This window comes from Dipodomys ordii, unplaced genomic scaffold, assembly GCF_000151885.1.
Source record: "Dipodomys ordii isolate 6190 unplaced genomic scaffold, Dord_2.0 Scaffold141, whole genome shotgun sequence".
NCBI classification, from domain to species: Eukaryota; Metazoa; Chordata; class Mammalia; order Rodentia; family Heteromyidae; genus Dipodomys; species Dipodomys ordii.
The window spans coordinates 1,656,225-1,674,868 of record NW_012267357.1 but is presented as its reverse complement, the minus strand read 5'-3'; the positions used below and the strand labels follow the sequence as shown (position 1 = coordinate 1,674,868).

Below are 18,644 nucleotides of genomic sequence, written 5' to 3'. Positions count from 1 at the left end.
GAGCTCCTTTTGCTCAAGGCTAGCACTCTACCATTTGAGCCACAGCTCTACTTCTGGCTTTCTCTGTGAATAATTGAAGATAGTCTCTGGGACTTTCTGGACTGGGCTGGCCTTGGGCCAGAACTCTCCTATCTCAGCCTCCTGATTAGCTAATTTTTTTTTTTTTTTGCTTGTCCTTAGACTAGAACTCATGGCGTTGTTCCTGAGCTTCATCTACTCAAGTCTAGCACTCTACCACTTGAACCATATAGCCCCACTTCCATTTTTTTTTGGGGGGGGTAGTTTAGTGGAGATAAGAGTCTCACAGACTTTCCTGCCTTGCCTGGCTTTGAACTGAGATCCTCAGATTTCAGTCTCCTGATTAGCTAGTATTACAGGCATGAGCACTGGTACCCAGCTAGAAATTTATTCATTGTCCTTCCCAGGGACTCCTATTATTTCACAGATAAGGGAAACATTCAGAAAGGTTAAATAGTTTCAAAGCCCCACAGCTAACAGGTGGGGAAAGGGGGTTCAAGAACTTTACAACACACAATAGTTCAGGTAAAAAATGCCACTGTAGTATGAGAGAGGACCCCTAAGGGCTTTCTCCTGCATTCTACCATGCTACTAAGTACTGGGGTCCCATGGAAAACTAAAAGGAGCTGATTAAAACCTATCAGAGGGATGACCCACTGCAGACATGGCTGGAGTGGGGCAGGAAAGGATCCTAAGTATTTGATACTTAGGCAGATACCTAAAGGAAGACAAGAAGCTTCTCAAGAAACAGTGGGAAGAATAGTACCTGTTTCTGAATATCTTAAATACATTGATAATATTGTTTTGAAAGAGAACAAGAACTGGAGGTAGAGTGCAGTGGGGAGTGTAAAAGCTTAGCATGAACAAGGCCCTCAGTTCAACCTCTGGCACCATAAACAAATAAGTAGATAGACAGAGGGACCAAAGAAAGAGGTTGGCATCTTTAAGAAGTAGAAAGAGGGGCTGGGAAGGTGGCTCAGTGGTAGAGCGCTTGCCTTGCATGCCTGAGGCCCTGGGTTCGATTCCTCAGCACCACATAAGCAAAAAGAAAAAAGCCAGAAGTGGCGCTGTGGCTCAAGTGGTAGAGCGCTAGCCTTGGGCTGAAGAGCTGAGGGACAGCGCCCAGGCCCAGAGTTCAGGCCCCACAACCGGACCCAAAAAAAAAAAAAAAAAGAATAATGATGTAGGATAATAACAAAAGCTTCCACATGAAGTGCAGGATCAGAATTAAGGGCAAGCAATAGAGAGCCATGCATGGGTATGGAAGGAGCACTAGCGAGGACCTGGTGTGCTGTGCTGAAGTTGGCTTGGAGTCAGGTGCTCCACCTTGGAAATGGAAACATCTCTGGGTGGGCTCTAAGAAGTCACTGAGTATTTTCAACAAAGTGTTAACACAAGAGAAGAGGGGTGCATTGGGGTCTGAGGGGGACATGGCAGCACAGGGGCATTTGGGCAATCATTGAATATTATACCACCTTTGCTCCAGTCAGCAGACTAGCAGGTCCCAGGAGACACATTGAATCTCTACCACAGCAAAGATGCCTGGTATATGTATAGAGACCAGATGCAGCACATAGCTTATTGCAATAGTTTTGAAATGGTGGGACAACCACAATTAGCAACTGTGCCAAAGGAACATCCTTAGTGAGGAATGGGTAAAAAACATCAGATGTCAGGGCTTATGATGAGGATTAGCCCTACTCTATCCTGCCTGGGCAACATCACACGTGACATGGCTGGTATGAGAATTGTTAATGACTCAAGAGTCTGAAAAGCATCAACCTGGTTAGAGGCCAAAAACAAGCCTATACTGAACTAGAACACACCACTTGACAGCAAGAAACTAAGAAGCAGAGGCCAGTTCTGCTGAGCTCTATGAACAAGGAACTGCCTTGAGAGCCTGCAGCTAAGGAGGAAGAAGGCTTTCCTGCAGCCAGGCCCCAGGGCTGTGCAGGTCAGTTCTATGCCGCACTCCCACGTCCTCTGCCCAGTGGCTGCTCAGACAGCCCTTTCATGTTTGATGCCCAAAACATAAACCAAGATGCTCCGAGCACTGTTTTCAGTCCTGCAAACCTTTTCTTTTTTCTTTTTCTTTTTGTCGGTGGTGGGGCTAGAACTCTGGGCCTGGGTGCCGTCCCTCAGCTCTTCAGCTCAAGGCTAGCGTTCTTGATCCACAGCACCACTTCTGGTTTTCTGGTGGTTTATTGGAGGTAAGAGTTTCACGGTCTTTCCTGCCCAGGCTGGCTTTGAACCCTGATCCTCAGATCTCAGCTTCCTGAGTAGCTAGGATTACAGGCTTGGGCCACCAGTGCCTGACTGCAAACCATTTTTAAAAAGCTTTTGCTCCTAATTATAGCTTGAAGATCATGTGCTATAAAACAGAAGACAAGCCAAACAAAACAGGCATTTCTGCCTTTGCTAATATTGTACTTTGTCCCTGGTAACCCTTCCACCCGGCTCCAGTTCTTGGGCCTCCCAATCCTCACTTGTAGTTATGTCTGGTCTTCCCTTACTCACACTGAGACCTCAGGTAATCAATCTGTGAGTGGCTGTGGTCAGGACCCAGCATACCTTGAGAATAGCACTGGTGTTGTTCAGAATTCCTTCTGCTCACTATAGCTGCAGAAAAGCCAGGAAATCTCCCTCCTGAGAAGACGGAGATAGAGGAGTGGCCATTCATGTTTTGGCACTCACTATACCCAAGTAACCTCCTGGCAGACTGCAACCAGCATGTATAGAATCTCTTCACCCATCTAAAAGAATCAGAAGCCAGGCACTGGTGGCTCACGCCTGTAATTCTAGCTCCTCAGGAGGCTGAGATGTGAGGATCATGGTTCAAAGCCATCCTGGGCAGGGAAGTATATGAGACTCATCTCCAATAAAACCACTCAGAAAACCGAAAGTGGTGCTGTGGCTCAAGTGGTAGAGCACTATCCTTGAGCTGAAGAGCTTAGGGACAATGCCCAGGCCCAGAGTTCAAGCCCCACCACAAAAACAAAAACAAAAAAAAAAAAATTCAAAGAATCAGAAGCTTGAATATGGGACTTTTTACCCTGTGTATTTAAAATAAAATCATAAAGACCTAAAGAGGAAAAATTATACAATTATCAAGTATATCATCAAAAGTAGACCACAAAAAGGAAAAAAAGGTTTAAGGAAAAAAAATTTTTTTGACATTTTAAAAAAAGAAGCCAAGGGCTGGGAAGTTGGCTCAGTGGTAGAGTGCTTGCCTCACATGCATGAGGCCCTGGGTTCGATTCCTCAGCACCACATAAGCAGAAAAAAGCCAGAAGTGGTTCTGTGGCTCAAGTGGTAGGGCACTACTAGCCTTGAGCTGAAGAGCTGAGGGACAGCATCTAGGCCCAGCGTTCAGCCCCTATGACCGACAAAAAGGAAAAAGAAAAAGAAAAAAAGGAAAAATAGAAGTCAAGCCAGGTACCAGTGGCTCACCCCTGTAATCCTAGCTACTCAGGAGGCTAAGATCTGAGGAATACGGTTCAAAGCCAGTTGGGGCAGGAAAGTCTGTGAGACTCTCATCTCCAATTAATCACAGAAAAAGCCAGAAGCTGTGGTTCAAGTGATAGAGTGCTAACCTTGAGCAAAAAGAGTCCAGAGACAGTGATCAGGCACAGAATTCAAGTCCCAGGACCAACAAAAAAGAAAGAAAAAAAATCTACCAGCCATCTACAGAAAGGAAAACAAGTCCTGTGTTCCATGCTTTCAGCTGCTCAAGGCCACCGTGGCATTTGAAGGAGAAGCCCTGGCTGCCCAGTTTCTTGTCTGTTGTCCTACATCCTGCTATACCCCACTTCACACTATGTGTAATCATCCTTGCACCAGGACTCAACTAGAGGTTTACTCTCTAGAAAAACATCAACTAGAGGGAAAATAAATCTACTATGCTGTCAGGAACAAGTGCTTCACACCTATAATCTTAGCTGCTCAGAAGGCTGAGATCTGAGAATTGAGGTTTGGAGCCAGCTAGGAAGGCAAATCCAAAGGCTCTTACCTCCAATTAACTAGCAAAAAGCCCAAAATGGAACTATAGTTCAAGTGATAGAGTGCCAGCTATAAGTAGAAGTGGAAAGGACTGAGCAACAAGGCAAGACCCTGAGTTCAAATCCCAGTAGCAGCAGGAGAAAAATTTTTTTTACCAAGCTCAGAAAGCACATAGCTAAGTGACCTGATCAACACTAACTGCAGAAAAGATGTGCAAACTAATAGCAACAGAGACAAAGAAAACTAGGCATACATTTTCGTTTTGTGCCAATACTGGGACTTGAACTCAGGGTCTCTTCTTGCTCTCTCAGATTTGTCTGATGCTTAACCTCCATCTTCAGATCTCAGCCTCCTAAGCAGCTAGGATAATAATAATAATGAGTCAGTGGCCACTGACATGTACTTATAAGGCAGGGCCTCATTAACTTTGCCTGTACTGGCCTTGAATCCATTATCCTGTCCCTACCTCCCAACGAACTAGCATTATAGAAGTAAGCCACCATGCCTAGTTCTGATTTGTTTTTCTTAACCTTCCTGTGCCAGCCAACATAAAAAAAAAAAAAAAAATGAAGCTCTGCCAGCAATTTTGACCACCAGGGATATCCCCAGACCAGCTAGCCCCATAATCAGAGTAGGAATTGGCAGAGACTTCGGGGTAAGTGAGGCCAACACACCACCCACACCTGAGAGATGCCTTCTTATTGCAGCTCCAATGCCTAACATTCCAGGTGGAAAAGCCTGTCCACTAGAACAAGCCTGCTTGAGATTTTCACTGGGTCTCCAGAGCAGCATCCCACACCACCTTTGGCCTTCCAAGGACCTTGCAGCTAATTTATTGCCCTAGTGCCTAGGTGTTTCATCTCTGAAGGAGGAAACAGACACAATTGTTTGGGTACCCAGAGTAACTGAAGAGAACATGTGACCTTTGGACCTCACAAGTAGCTGGCATGTTTGCCAAACTATATCCCAAACAGATCATAACTTTTTTCTTTCTTTTGATAGCAAATGTTAGCAAACATTATAATGCTAGTTCCTTGACTTTTTAAAGAAACATATTTTTCCCCCACAAGATAAAAATATCTCAAAGCTTATTTATCCACCTACATGTGGAATGGTATTTTGGTCCTTCTGAAAGAAATCTTCTAATCATACCAATTCCAAAGACTTGACACATTTTTCTTCACGTTTTTCTTAGTTGTTGAACTAAGCTGTCCTCCTCCCAAGAACTCCCAATGAAGGAGATTATTAAGAGGTAACCTGGGGCTGGGAAGGTAGCTCAGTGGTAGAATGCTTATCTCACATGCCTGAGGCCCTGGGTTCGATTCCTTAGTACCACATAAACAGAAAAAGCTGGAAGTGGTGCTGTGGCTTAAGTAGAGCACTAGCCTTGAGCTGAAGAGCTGAGGGACAGTGCCCAGGCCCAGAGTTCAAGCCCCACGACCGACAAAAATTTAAAAAAAAAAAAAAAAGGTAACCTGATGAAGAGACCACTATCCTTAAAATGGCACATGTTTATTTGAGCTGGTTCAAAAGACTCCACAAGCTTTTGACATTTACTCCAATACATTGGTTTGACCTTAAAAGAACTAAAAGAGCTGAAGAAGCCCTATAATCTCTATTTTGGTGCTAGCCTGGAACTATACCCCCACACACACCCCCAGTTCCGGCTAGAAAAGTTGCCACTAGGCAAGCACATGACAGGGATGTGGTCTGCTAGCCCAAGACATTGTGGAAATGCTTCTCTCACGTGGTTTTGTGGTATTGAGATGGGGAGCCCCAGCTTTTAGAAGAGATCTGTGCTCAAGCACTCACAGTTGAAATCAGATGGTGTCTGGAACACAGTTTAAAATAGTTCAGGAGGGGGAGGGGGATGAGTGGGTGTAACAAACACTGGCCATATGTTAACTCTCTGGGAAACCACTTTTCTATTATCTTCTGGAAATGCTTAAAAAAAATCACAGTGGAACTTTTGCTCATAAAAGTCAAATGCTTATCTCAAGCTGGCAGAATGGGCATATATGGTCCACACCTTTTGTGAACATGGGCTGTGGGCACACAGGAACCAAGAGCCAGAGCCCACCTAGGCAAAGAACACAGCCTGAGCTGTGAGAAAGCCACAAATCAAAACTGGACATACAACCTAGTTCCATTTACAAAGTATATGTGTGTATGTATCTACTTATTAATAGATACTCATATGAAGTTATAAACAAACACCGAGTTGGAGGAAATATATCAATATGTCAGGACTGGCCACGTCTGGAAGGAAAGATTATGGAAAACACCTTCCTGTTTTTCAGTCCTCTACAATGTTATCTGGAAGGGAATAAAGCACTACACCCAAAGCCCTGATTCTAACCAAAACAGGCCGCTGCAGATGCTGAGCAGCTTCTTTGAGACTGATAGCCTAGCTGCAATGTGCCCAGCCTATGATCCCACAGTCCTTTTCCACATCTGCTCTATCTACCACAGCAAGCACCACTCTAGGACCTTTAGTTTAGGTCTGTCCCCTCCAACTGGGCAGACAGGAAGATTCATGTTCCTTTGGGGAGCTGATCTTTCAGGCCTGCTTTTTGCACAACTGGCTGCTGGCCATGTCTCCTAGGACGAGTTGGCAATGCTACCCACTCCCCATAAAATCTCACAATCAGTAGTCAGGGCTATTTCCCTACAGGAATGCATACCTATATTCCTCCTCCTTTGTTCTGCAAGCTCCTGCCTGTACCCCCGACACACATACATACACACACACACACACACACACACACACACACACACACACACACACACACAAATCAGGACATCATGCCACCTTTTCCCTTCTTTGTAGACTCTCTTTTCTGTGTCCTAAAACTATTTTTCCAATCCTACTGCCACTATTTCCAGGGGGTGTATGAAATGTGAATGTGTACTCTAAATCAACAAGGTTGCTGGGTGTCAGTGGCTCATACCTGAAACTAACTACTCAGGAGGCTAAGATCAGAGGGTGTTGGTTTGAAGCCATCTCTAGTTAACTAGCAAAATACTAGACTGGAGACATGGCTCAAGTAATAGTTGAACATTAGTCATGAGCAAACCAGCCAAGCTAGAGCACCAGGCTCTGAGTTCAAACCACCTACTCCCAACACAAAACAAAAAACTTAAGAGTGTTTGTTTGTTTGTGTTTGATAATGCTAGGTGCTGATACCAATATGAAACTCCTCCACATTACTGGAGGGATATAAATTGGTACTCCCTTAGTTGTTTTTTTGTTTGTTTTGTTGGTTGAGCCAACAGAACAGAGAATGGGCAATTTCTGACCCAAAGAGAAAGAGGGGCTGGGAAGGTGGCTCAGTGGTAGAGCGCTTGCCTTGCATGCATGAGGCCCTGGGTTTGATTCCTCAGCACCACATAAGCAAAAACAAGGGAAAAAAAGCCGGAAGTGGCGCTGTAGCTCAAGTGGTAGAGCGCTAGCCTTGAGCTGAAGAGCTGAGGGACAGCGCCCAGACCCAGAGTTCAGGCCCACGACCGGACCCAAAGAGAAAGAGTCTGAAGTTCCTCAGAGGTGGACAAAGTTAAAAGCTATCTTAGAAGGATGGTCTACTGCAGAGGACCTACAGGGTGACTTTCCAGTTAGTTAGCTGTGGCACGGACAAGGTTTATTTCATTAAAAAGTTCTGAATACAAAAGGAACCTATATTCATTTTTAAAAAATACTTAAGCTTAGGTTTGTCTTAAAAATTGCAAAGAAAACTAAATTGAAATTACTTGTGACCAGCTAACGATCACTAAGAGAATTTGGCCTGTGTTTTTTGTTTTGTTGTTGGTTTTTTTTTTCTTTTTTGTCAGTCATGGGGCTTGAACTCTGGGCCTGAGCCCAGTCCCTCAGCTCTTCAGCTCAAGGTGAATGCTCTACCATTTGAGTCACTGTGCCACTTCTGGTTTTCTATGGTTTATTGGAGATAAGAGTCTCACAGACTTTCCTGCACTTTCCTGCCCGGGCTGGATTTGAACCATGATCCTCAGATCTCAGCCTCCTGAGTAGCTAAGATTACAGGTATAAGCCACCAGCACCTGGCTTCAGCCTGCTTTTGCTAGTTTATTCATTCTGATGAGCAATCAGAGCTGGGCACTGGTGGCTCATGCTTGTAATCCTAGCTGCTCAGGAGGCGGAGTTCTGAGGATTGCAGTTCAAAGCCAGCCTGGGCAGAAAATGTTCATGAGACTTTTTTTTTTTTTGGCCGGTCGTGGGCCTGTACTTTGGGCCTGGGCGCTGTCCCTCAGCTCTTCAGCCCAAGGCTAGCGCTCTACCACTTGAACCACAGTGCCACTTCCGGCTTTTTTTTCTGCTTATGTGGTGCTGAGGAATCAAACCCAGGGCCTCATGCATGCAAGACAAGCACTCTACCACTGAGCCACCTTCCCAGCCCTTCATGAGACTCTTATCTCCAATTAACCAGCAAGAAGTCAAAAGTGGAGTTGTGGCTCAGTGGTAGAGTGCTAGCCTTGAGCAAAAAAAGCTCAGGGAGGGGCTGGAAAGGTGGCTCAGTGGTAGAGCGCTTGCCTTACATGCCTGACCCCATAAGCAAAAAGAAAAATGCCAGAAGTGGCACTGTGGTTCAAGTGGTAGTGCACTAGCCTTGAGCTGAAGAGCTGAGGGACAGAGTTTAGGCCCCACGACTGGACCCCCCCCCCCCCAAAAAAAAAGCTCAGGGATAGTGCCCAGGCCCTGAGTTCAAGCCCCGGGATGGTACCAAAAAGAAGAAGAAGAAAAAAAAAACAAAACTCCCAGGTAACTGTCACCAGGTACATAGAATCTATCATCTATAGTTAAGCTAACCAAGCTCCCTTAATCACTTGTTTAAACATTCATCTTCTCAGATGATTTGTTATCTTCATCCCCTTTTAATATCATGTCTTTGGGGAAATGCCTAAGGAAATAAGACATTATTATAAGATTACCAGAATAAAGACTATTACAAAGGCCTGATAGCAAAAAATGGCCCTAATTCATGATTTGGTTAGCCTGCTTACCAACCAAGTATGTTACTGCCATCTTCACCAAAGATAACTACCCCCAATAGGTAAGCCCCAATCACCAGATGGATGCTCTGAAACCCTATGCTGATGGACCCATGAATCCTCAAAACCACACAGGCTCAAAAACCAATCATGCTGTCCCTTCCCTGAGATTAATGGGAAACAAATTTTCAAACAATCTAATGGCAAACGTTCCTCTTTACCTATTGTGTGGGCAGAAATAGGGGGCAGGGTAGGGAGGCTAGTCTCTTGGGAAGGAGGTCTGCATACTTAGCTGCAGGAAGAATGGGGTCTTTCAGTTAAGGGAACAAACTACATTCAGAACAGCCAGGGGCTAGAGCTGAGTTCATTTGAGGATCCACAGGAAGCTTGGTAGGATACCCTGTGGAGTGAAGGGCAGGCAAATACAGACTCTGGAGAAAGGATCAAGATTCAAGAGTAGAATCCATACCTGTGGGCAGTCATTAAAAGGCCCTAAGACTCAAACAATTGGTAGAATGTCAAATATAAGAAACAGTAATTGGTAATTGCTGAAGCTGAGTGGTATGTGGCCATAAAGGTCTTTTTAAAAATTAGACTTGCTTAAAAAATTTTCCCTGGGTATGTAATTGAAACTTTTAGCCGAAAGACTGCAAGGATTTCTGGCCCTCTCATTACAGTAACAGGCAGATAATCATTTAAGTCCCTGTCCTTTCTACCTGAGATCACCTAGCAAGAGTTTCCATTTAGCCACAGCTGCATGGTCACATGGTGATGGGGCTTACCTACTGGGTAGGGGATAGAGATAGCAGTAACACACATGAAGATGTAGGCAAACTACAAAATCAACTAGGAACACAAAAATTAGGAGCATTTTTTCATCTAGCAGAAAATGGATAGACAGATAGGCAGCAGCAACACGTTGCTGGGGTCATTTACAAAAGTTGGTGGTGGGGCTCACGGACAGGCGGTAGCCTATAGCAGAGGTCAAAGATCAATGGGGGCTTATTGGCTAGCTCTTCCTCCACTCTTTGGGGTCTAATGATACAAGGGAAATTGCTAAAATTACAAATAGCTGGCTCTTTCCCCCAGTGCACTAAGCTGAATCCTTAGTTTTCCCATCTTTCAAATGCATCTAAGTGCATCTAACTTTGGGATTGGTGGACATACCCATAATCTTGGCACTCAGAATGATCTCAAGCTTGAGAACAGCCTCACCTACATGGCAAGACACTGACTCAAATAAATAAATAAATTTATTAATTAAATAAACCAGCCAGGTTCTGGGGGCTCACACCTGTAATCCTAGTTACTCAAGAGGTGGGGACCTGGAGACTGTGGTTCAAAGCCAGTCCTGGTCAAAAAAAAGTCCGAGACAACTCCATCTCCAATTAGTCAAATGCTACACTGGAGGTGAGGCTCAAGTGATAAAGGGTCAGCCATGAGCAACCAAGCTGACTGTGAAGAGCACTGGGTTCAAGCCCCAGTACCAGCACAAAAACTAACAACAAATCAAAACAGAAAAAAGTACATCTATTGTTAGGGCAAGTATGAAAAGGTAAAGTCAACATAAATCTACTCCTGCCACAGGGATTGACAAAGATGCCCACATACATTATGTGAGTCACTGTTGCTGAAAAGACTCAGGACTCCTGAGAAAATGACTGAGAATGCATCACTTCACTCATCACTATTCATCTAGTGACTCAAAAATCACTTTGGGCCGGGCGCTGGTGGCTCAAGCCTGTAATCCTAGCTACTCAGGAGGCTGAGATCTGAGGATCGTGGTTCAAAGCCAGCCCGGGCAGGAGAGACCGTAAGACTCCTATCTCCAATAAACCACCAGAAAACCGGAAGTGGCGCTGTAGCTCAAGTGGTAGAGCGCTCGCCTTGAGCTGAAGAGCTGAGGGACAGCACCCAGGCCCAGAGTTCAGGCCCCACGACCGGACCAAAAAAAAAAAAAAAAAAGAAGTGGAAGGAGCCAGGTGCCGGTGGCTCATGCCTGTCATCCTGGTTACTCAGGAGGCTGAGATCTGAGGATGGAGGTTCAAAGCCAACTCGGGCAGGAAAGTCTGTGAGACTATTATCTTCAATTAACCACCAGAAAAACAGAAGTGGCACTGTGACTCAAGTAGTAGAGTGCTTTCCTTGAGATAAAGAGTTCAGGGATAGGGCCCAGGCCCATGGTTCATGCCCCAGGACCGACAAAAAAAGGAAGTGGAAGGAAAGCTATGTTCATACTTGTAATTCTAGCTACTCAGATGGCTAAAATCTGGAGGATTAAAGTTCAAAACCAGTCTCAGCAGGAAAGTCTGGATTGGAGGTATGGCTCAAGTGGCAGAGATCCATCAGTGAACAAGAATGAGAGGCCCTGAGTTCAATTTCTGGTACCACCACAATAAGAAATTTAAATTTTTTTTTGTCGGTCCTGGGGCTTGAACTCTTGGCCTGGGCACTGTCCCTCAGCTCTTCAGATCTAATCTAGCACCACTTCCGGTTTTCTGAGTGGTTTATTGGAGATAAGAGTATCACGGACTTTTCCTGCCCAGGCTGGCTTTGAACCGTGATCCTCACATCTCAGCCTCCTGAGCAGCTAGGATTACAGGCATGAGCCACCAGCACCTGGCTTAAATTTTTTTTTTTAAGTGTAAGGAGGCTGGAGGTGTGGTTCACGTGATGAAATCGCAGCCTAGCAGGTACAAAGCCCTGAGTTCAAACTCTAGTACCACCAAAAAAAAAGAGAAATGTTCTGAACGAAGTTAGCCAATGATAATTACAATTACATATATATATATATATATATATATATATATATATATATATATTATAAACACAAAAGTAGAAGGACATGAGAGTGGAACAGGGTGGGAAATGTAAAAGGATAAATGAGGCCAGGCTGAGGGGCTAGTTCAGCAGCTGGAGTTTTTTTTGGTAATGCTATGTCACTGGTGAGTAGTGGCATGAGCCCCTTGGGTTACATATCATCATCCTCACTTGTGCTGCTGGGGGAGGAAGGACTAACAGAGAACAGTGAGCGAAGTAGCACTCTAAAAGGTTCAAAAGGGGAACTAGAAGTATGACTCAAGTAGAAGAATGCCAGCCTTAAGCAGGAGTTGGAAGGAGGCAGGAGCAAAAGACCCTGAATTCAAGCTCCAGTACTGGCTGGCATGCACGCACATACACGCGAGTGCACACGCCCAGAAAGGCAGTCACAATAGAGGACAAACAAGATTACAGAGACTCCTCACATGGGCTGGATAGTTTATTATAACTCTTCTAAGCAACTCCAACACAAAATCACTTTTTCTCAGTGGGAGCTAGAAACTTGATCAACCTATGCTCTTAAGCCTTGTTTCCCGGGCTCTTTCATGGTAGATCTTCAAAGGCCGAGTGGAGACAAGCAAATTGATGATCACATGGCTTTCCCTGCTATTGAAACTGCCCAGATTTTGTTTTGTTTTGTTTTCCGGTTGTGGGGCTAAAACTCTGGGCTTGGGCGCCATCCCTCAGCTCTTCAGCTCAAGGCGAGCGCTCTACCATTTGAGCCACAGCACCACTTCCAGTTTTCTAGTGGTTTATTGGAGATAAGAGTCTCATGGACTTTCCTGCCCGAGCTGGCTTTGAACCATGATCCTCAGATCTCAGCCTCCTAAGTAGCTAGGATTACAGGCATGAACCACTAGTACCCAGCTTTTGCTACTCTTTTTTTTGTGTGTGTGTGAAAATACTGTACAGAGGGGTTACAATTACATGGGCAAGATAATAAGTACATTTCTTATCAAGCATTGTGGCCTCCTCCTTTGTTTCCCCTTCCCATCTCATCCTCCTCCCACCCCACCCCCCTTCATTTTTTTTAAAGCAGTGTTAACTACTGACTTCAGGAATTCATGTTTTGTCACTGAACTATGACTCCAGCTCTGTGCTTTCATTTCTCACCTACTATAAATCACTTGAGTTCAAAGTGCTTCTTTAAGCAGACAACTTTGAGCAACAGCATAAGAACTGAAAGTCACAACTAATGTGTGGAATACCTAAAACAAATATTCTTTAACCCTGGAACACAATCAAGGGAAAGTGAACAGGAAAGTGAACCCTAGAGAGGAAACAAATTTCAGAATTGAAAACACCCATAACACATCAGAAAGCAACCAAGTTGTGGTAGGACTATGTCCCTTGCCCTTCCCCTTCAGAGATACAATCCCTAATCTCTGAAACCTGTGAATATGCTACATAATGTAACAAAAAGGACTTTACAATGTAATTAAGGATACAAACTTTAAAGAGATTATACTGGGCATGACAGGTATAATTTGTAAAATTTAGAAATTTTCTCTAAGTCAGAAATGACTTAGAGGAACCAGCTAGAAAGGGCCACAGAAAAATGAGAAGGAACAATCTGAACAAAAACTGACCCCTGGCAAGCAGCCAAGAAGGAAGGAAAGAGGATACCTCAGTGCAAAGAACAGAATTTAGCCAGGAAGGTAAATGGACTTGAAAGCAAATGTGATCCCAGGGCCTCCAACAAGAAATCTATCTTGCCAATAGCTAGATGCTGGTGGCTCACACCTATAACCCTAACTACTCAGGAAGCTAAGATCTGAAGATTGTAGTTCAGTGCCAACTCAGGAAGACAAATCTCTCCAAAAAACTAGCAAAAAAGCCAGAAATGGAGGTGTGGTTCAAGTGGTAGAGCATAGCTATGAGAAGAAAAGGCTGAGGGAGAGTGAAAGGTCCTGAATTCAAGCCCTAGTACCAGAAGAAAACAAACAAAAAAGCGTATCTTGACAACATCTTAATTTGTAGGAGATTCAAATAAGCAAGTGCTTACCTGAACCTGTAATGTATATAAAAATGACCAAATACAAACTTAGTGTTGTTTTAAGATGCTAAATGTATAGTAATTTGTCACTGCAGCAGAAAAACATGCAAGCAGAAATATCCGGCAGAGAAAAGAGAGCATTTCCTGGGAAAATAAAGAGGGTGAATTATGAAGTTTATCTAGTGCCAATCTTATCCAGAAACTGGACTCTTCTCAGCAGCCCAACACTACCTCAATCCTCTCTCCTTACTGCTGATTAAGACAAACTTATTTTCCTGGTTCTTCAGTACTGGGCTTTCCCAGAAAAAAAAATCATTGTCCTAGGGGCCTTTCCAATAAAAACTTAGGAGTAGGTTATCTCTTAAGATTTCACATGGGGATAAGACAAGTGCATTGACAAAGCACTTGCTTGCAAATTTGAAAAGTCTGCACAATAGCCCCAGCATAATTTTGTGGCAGGGCCACTCCTTCCTCTATATGGAGTTTCCCCCAGCATTCAGCTCAGCTTCCTTCCTTCCACATTGTTTCAACCTACCCCCTCCATCCAGCTAGTCATTATTGTTCACACTTTCCCCTTCCCCTGACATCTGTCTTCCTCTTTCAGTTTCTACAACTAAAACCACTTTTTATTATCTCTCCTGTTGGACTGACATTCCACACCATTTTATGGAATGTTTTGACAGTGATCTAGCAGTGGGGACATATAGAAGAGCCCCGTCCCCAAGAGCAAAAACTCCAAATAACTGTCATCTCTTCTGTTCTTACTCACCTAAGGGGACTGGGGAAATCTTCCCAACACTGGCATTTTGCCACCTCAAAACAGATCACATACCACCAAATATAGGTTCAAATTAACATAACAGCCCTATCACTTCTTACCAGCACCTGCTCATCTTCATTTCATTAGCTCTCAAACTTCTTATTCCCCGACCCCAGAACTCAGACTACAAGAAGGTCCTTTGTGCAGTAAGTGGTCACATGTCTCCAATTCGCGGCTAGGATTTTTGCCCTTCACATTCCCACCGGTCCTTTTAGGACTCATTTTTTCCTAACGTACTTCCCCCCTTCCCCACCCCCCCTCAGACTGCTCCCAGTTTTCTAAAGCTAACTTACCCCTTTAGCATCCTCATAACAAAAGCACTGTTCATTTATTCACTGTGGAAGGCGCTGTGTCTTGGGCAATTTTCAGATGGGCACAACAAAGCAGAAAGCTCAGTAAAAACTGCTAAGTGAAACAAGCAGTTGGCAGTGAGAGGCTGGAGTTCTGTTGGAACGGGAGCACTAAGCCCAGCTCTTCACTCCCTCCTCCAGAACCCATGATCGCTTGCTGACAGCAGCTTCCTGTCTGCACGCCTTTGGCAAAGTTCATATTCCTTTGATGGGTCCGATGAGTCTCCTACCCAAATGCCCAAATCTCTACCCTCCCAACCGCATCTTCAATATGCCCTCCACCAATTTTTTCCTCTCATCCTGATGCGCTTTTTTTTTTTTTTTAAAGAAGAAACCACGAATCACGTAGACTGGTAAAACCCACTAAGGACCGCTTCGTTCCCTTTCCGTATTCAGTGTAAATCAAAGCAGGAGAAAGTCTGCACCCAAAGCACACAAACGACGAATGAGAAAGCTCAGGACGATGACTCATAAGCCAGAGCTCGTTGGTTTGCAAGAGTTCGGCCCCAGGAAAGCTAACAAGCAGTCCTAGTCCGCAAAGAATGGAGTAGAAAGCCGAGGACCACACCCTGAGACTCAGCCTGGTCCCCGTCACCCGGGGTCTACCGGCGCCCTCGAGACCCCGCAGGCTCCGATACATCGGTCCACCACGGACCTCGCCCGCCCCGTGAGGAAGGTCCAGCCATCCCGCCCCCTCCCCCAGCCCCCCGGTGGCCCCTGCTCACATTTGACTGACTAGCTTCTGCCGGAAGGCGGCGCTACGCCAGTCGGTCTCTTGACCCGAAACGTCCATGCCGGTAGTCCCACTCCTCACAGCGTGCTTTCCTCGTCTCCGCCGCGGTCGCCTCTACCGCAGCGCCAGGCCCAAACCCGGAAGCCGTCCGCGGCTCTGCTGCTGTGCCGGAAGCATGGAGAGATTGTGGGAAATTGAGTCGCGCGCAAGATCCTATGGGAAATGGAGTTCCAGCGTGTGGATGGGCTGTCTTGATCCCGCCCTTTCCGCTTTGCCTTTAAGCGTCTCCTGGTGCCCAAGAGGCCAGTCTCTCTGCTTCTCTTTCAGTTGTTTAGCGTGGCAGCAACCTCAGATCCTCGGACTGGGGGAAATGGCGGCTGCGTGGAGGACCTGGTGTTGCTGGACTCCTGTAATCTGCTCCTCTACTGAGTCTCTACTGAGTTTTGGCTCTATTATTATTATCATATCTATTATTATATATCTATAAAGTACTTAGGCCCCGCCTTTCTGCGACTACCTACCTGCCACCCCCAAATCTCTATTTGACTTGGAATCTCAGATCCCACCTATGACTGCATTTGCGGGAATTTTTTTTTCCCCCGAACTCTGGCTCTGGGAACTGTCCCTCAGCTCTTCAGCTCAAGGCTAATGCTCTACCACTTGAGCCACAGCACCATTTCCGGCTTTTTCTGCTTATGTGGTGCTGAGGAATCAAACCCAGGGGCTCATGCAGGCAAGGCAAGCACTCTACCACTGAGCCACCTTCCCAGCCCTGATTTGTGGGGATTTGGAGGGCAGATAGACTTGCTCAGTGGAGGCCAGTGAGATGGATTCATGAGAGTACTTTAGAGGAATAAATGTTTGCCACATTGAACCTTAGAGGGGGCTGTAATTGTGTCCCTTGAAAGAAAGTGAGAAGATGGAATCCTGAGACTTAAGTGGTTTACAAGCACCAGTTGAAGAGCAACCAATTTGGTTGGCCCTTGAAGGGTGTAGACTGACTAAAACCTGTACCTAGGAAGAGCTCTTTGTCCTATTTTATCCAGAAACTAACAGGTTTGAGCTCTGAAAATCCTAAATCCTACCATCCTTTTATCCTCACACTGACCAAAATGGTCAGTCACACTTACATAAACCTAACTATTCAGGATCAGAGATCTGCAGACTGAGGTTGGAAGCCAGCCTGGGGAAGGAAAGTCCAATACACATTGATCCTCAATTAACCAGGAGTGGGGGTTTGGCTCAAGGGGTGAAATGTCAGCCTTGAGATTAAAAAAAAAAAAAAAAAAAAGCAGCCAGGGACTAATGGCTCTTGCCTGTAATCCTAGCTACTCAGGAGTCTGAGATCTGAGGATCACAGTTCAAAGCCAGTCTGGGCAGAAATGTCCCTGAGACTCTTATCTGCAATTAACCATCAGAAAACTGGAAGTGGCTCTATAGCTCAAAATGATAGAGCGATAACCTTGAGTGAAAGAGCTCAGGGATGCATTATCCTGCCCATGTAAATGTAACCCCTCTGTACAGTATGTTCACAAATAAAATTAAATTAAAAAAAAAAAGAGCTCAGGGACAGGGCCCAGGCCCTAATTTCAAGCCCCATGACTAAAAAAAAAAAAAAGCTATGTTCAGACAAAGAAGTTGTATCAGGTAATCGGGCTTTTCTTAGATTCTGAGGTGGCTTGCCTTGACTACAGAAGAGACGAAATGGAGGAATCTGGTATGCCTAGCCTTTATCCTACTCCTAGTTAATTCATGGACCCAAGTAAGGAGTTAGTATTTCTTAGCAAATAAAACAGTTTTTAAGCATCTCATCTCACAGTCATATCTCAAACTGGAAGATAAAGAGAGCACATGAGAGTTTTTTACAGTCCCCTTTGAAGGCACATTTCCAAAGACCTAAGGACCAGTGCATGGTATCACAGCCAGCTATGCGTTGAGAAGGGTCTCTCAAAATGTTTCTACTTAGGTTGGTCTCAAACCACCATTTTGCTGTTTGTGGCCTCCTGAGTCAATAAGATTACAGGTGCCTGGCTACTAACAACTCTTTAATAACTGAATTTTTATGATTATTTTGTTGATTGGAGAATTATATCATGGCCAAACATACATACAACTAAGTATAACATATGTAATAGATGACTCTGTGTGTGTGTGTGTGTGTGTGTGTGTGTGTGTGCGCGCGCGCCCATGGCCTCATATATTGGGCAAGTACTACTGTGCTATACATCAAACTTTCAAAAGATTATTTTAATAACAATATCATTCCAATATATAACTTTCTCATAATGTGTATCTTACTCATCTTTGGGTTCTTCAGCATGTAGATTGACAGTGTTTTTACCTCATGATATACATAATATGTAAACATCTTTGTATAGAGGCATTTCTGATACTATTAATATAGCCTTCAGAAGAGCATCCTAAGTCCCAGGGGCAAATGTGTTGTGTTCCATATTTTCTGTATAGTTTTATTTGTTACATATACTACAGCAGAATTTTCAAAAATAGGCAAAATTGTAACTCTTAATGAGAGCAGGAAAGGCATCTGGCTAGATAATTTAGGTGAAGGCCCCCTTTTCATAGATGTTCTGTATCCCTCACCATGGCCTTGAGCAGTCACACATGTAGACCTCTAGATATCATATCTTAAGCAATTGTGCATGCCATCCCTGAACATCACCTTATGGCACATTGACTAAGTAAGATTTGCATGTGAACTGATTAGACCCCAGAAGTGTACACTGGAATGGACACCCAATCAGAGGAACTAAGTAAGCCATGGAGAATTCATGCAGGCTGCATGGAATCTCTGATAAGGTCTGGGGAAAATATATCCTGCAAGCTATCCAATCATCTTGAGAGTCACATAGTTCTCTCCTAAAAATACTTTTTCTTTTCTCTTCTTTA

General features: G+C 44.6%; 1 protein-coding gene across 1 annotated transcript in view; it reads right to left on the bottom strand.

Annotated features, from left to right (window-relative positions):
* The window catches only part of Med15 (mediator complex subunit 15), a 63,568-nt gene extending 47,708 nt beyond the window's left edge, over positions 1–15,860 (bottom strand). Inside the window, exon 1 of the mRNA XM_013031509.1 lies at positions 15,730–15,860. Within this exon, the coding sequence (XP_012886963.1) occupies positions 15,730–15,797 (68 nt within the window). The 5' untranslated portion in view covers positions 15,798–15,860. The remainder of the gene's footprint in view (positions 1–15,729) is intronic.
* Between the last annotated feature and the right edge of the window lie 2,784 nt (positions 15,861–18,644).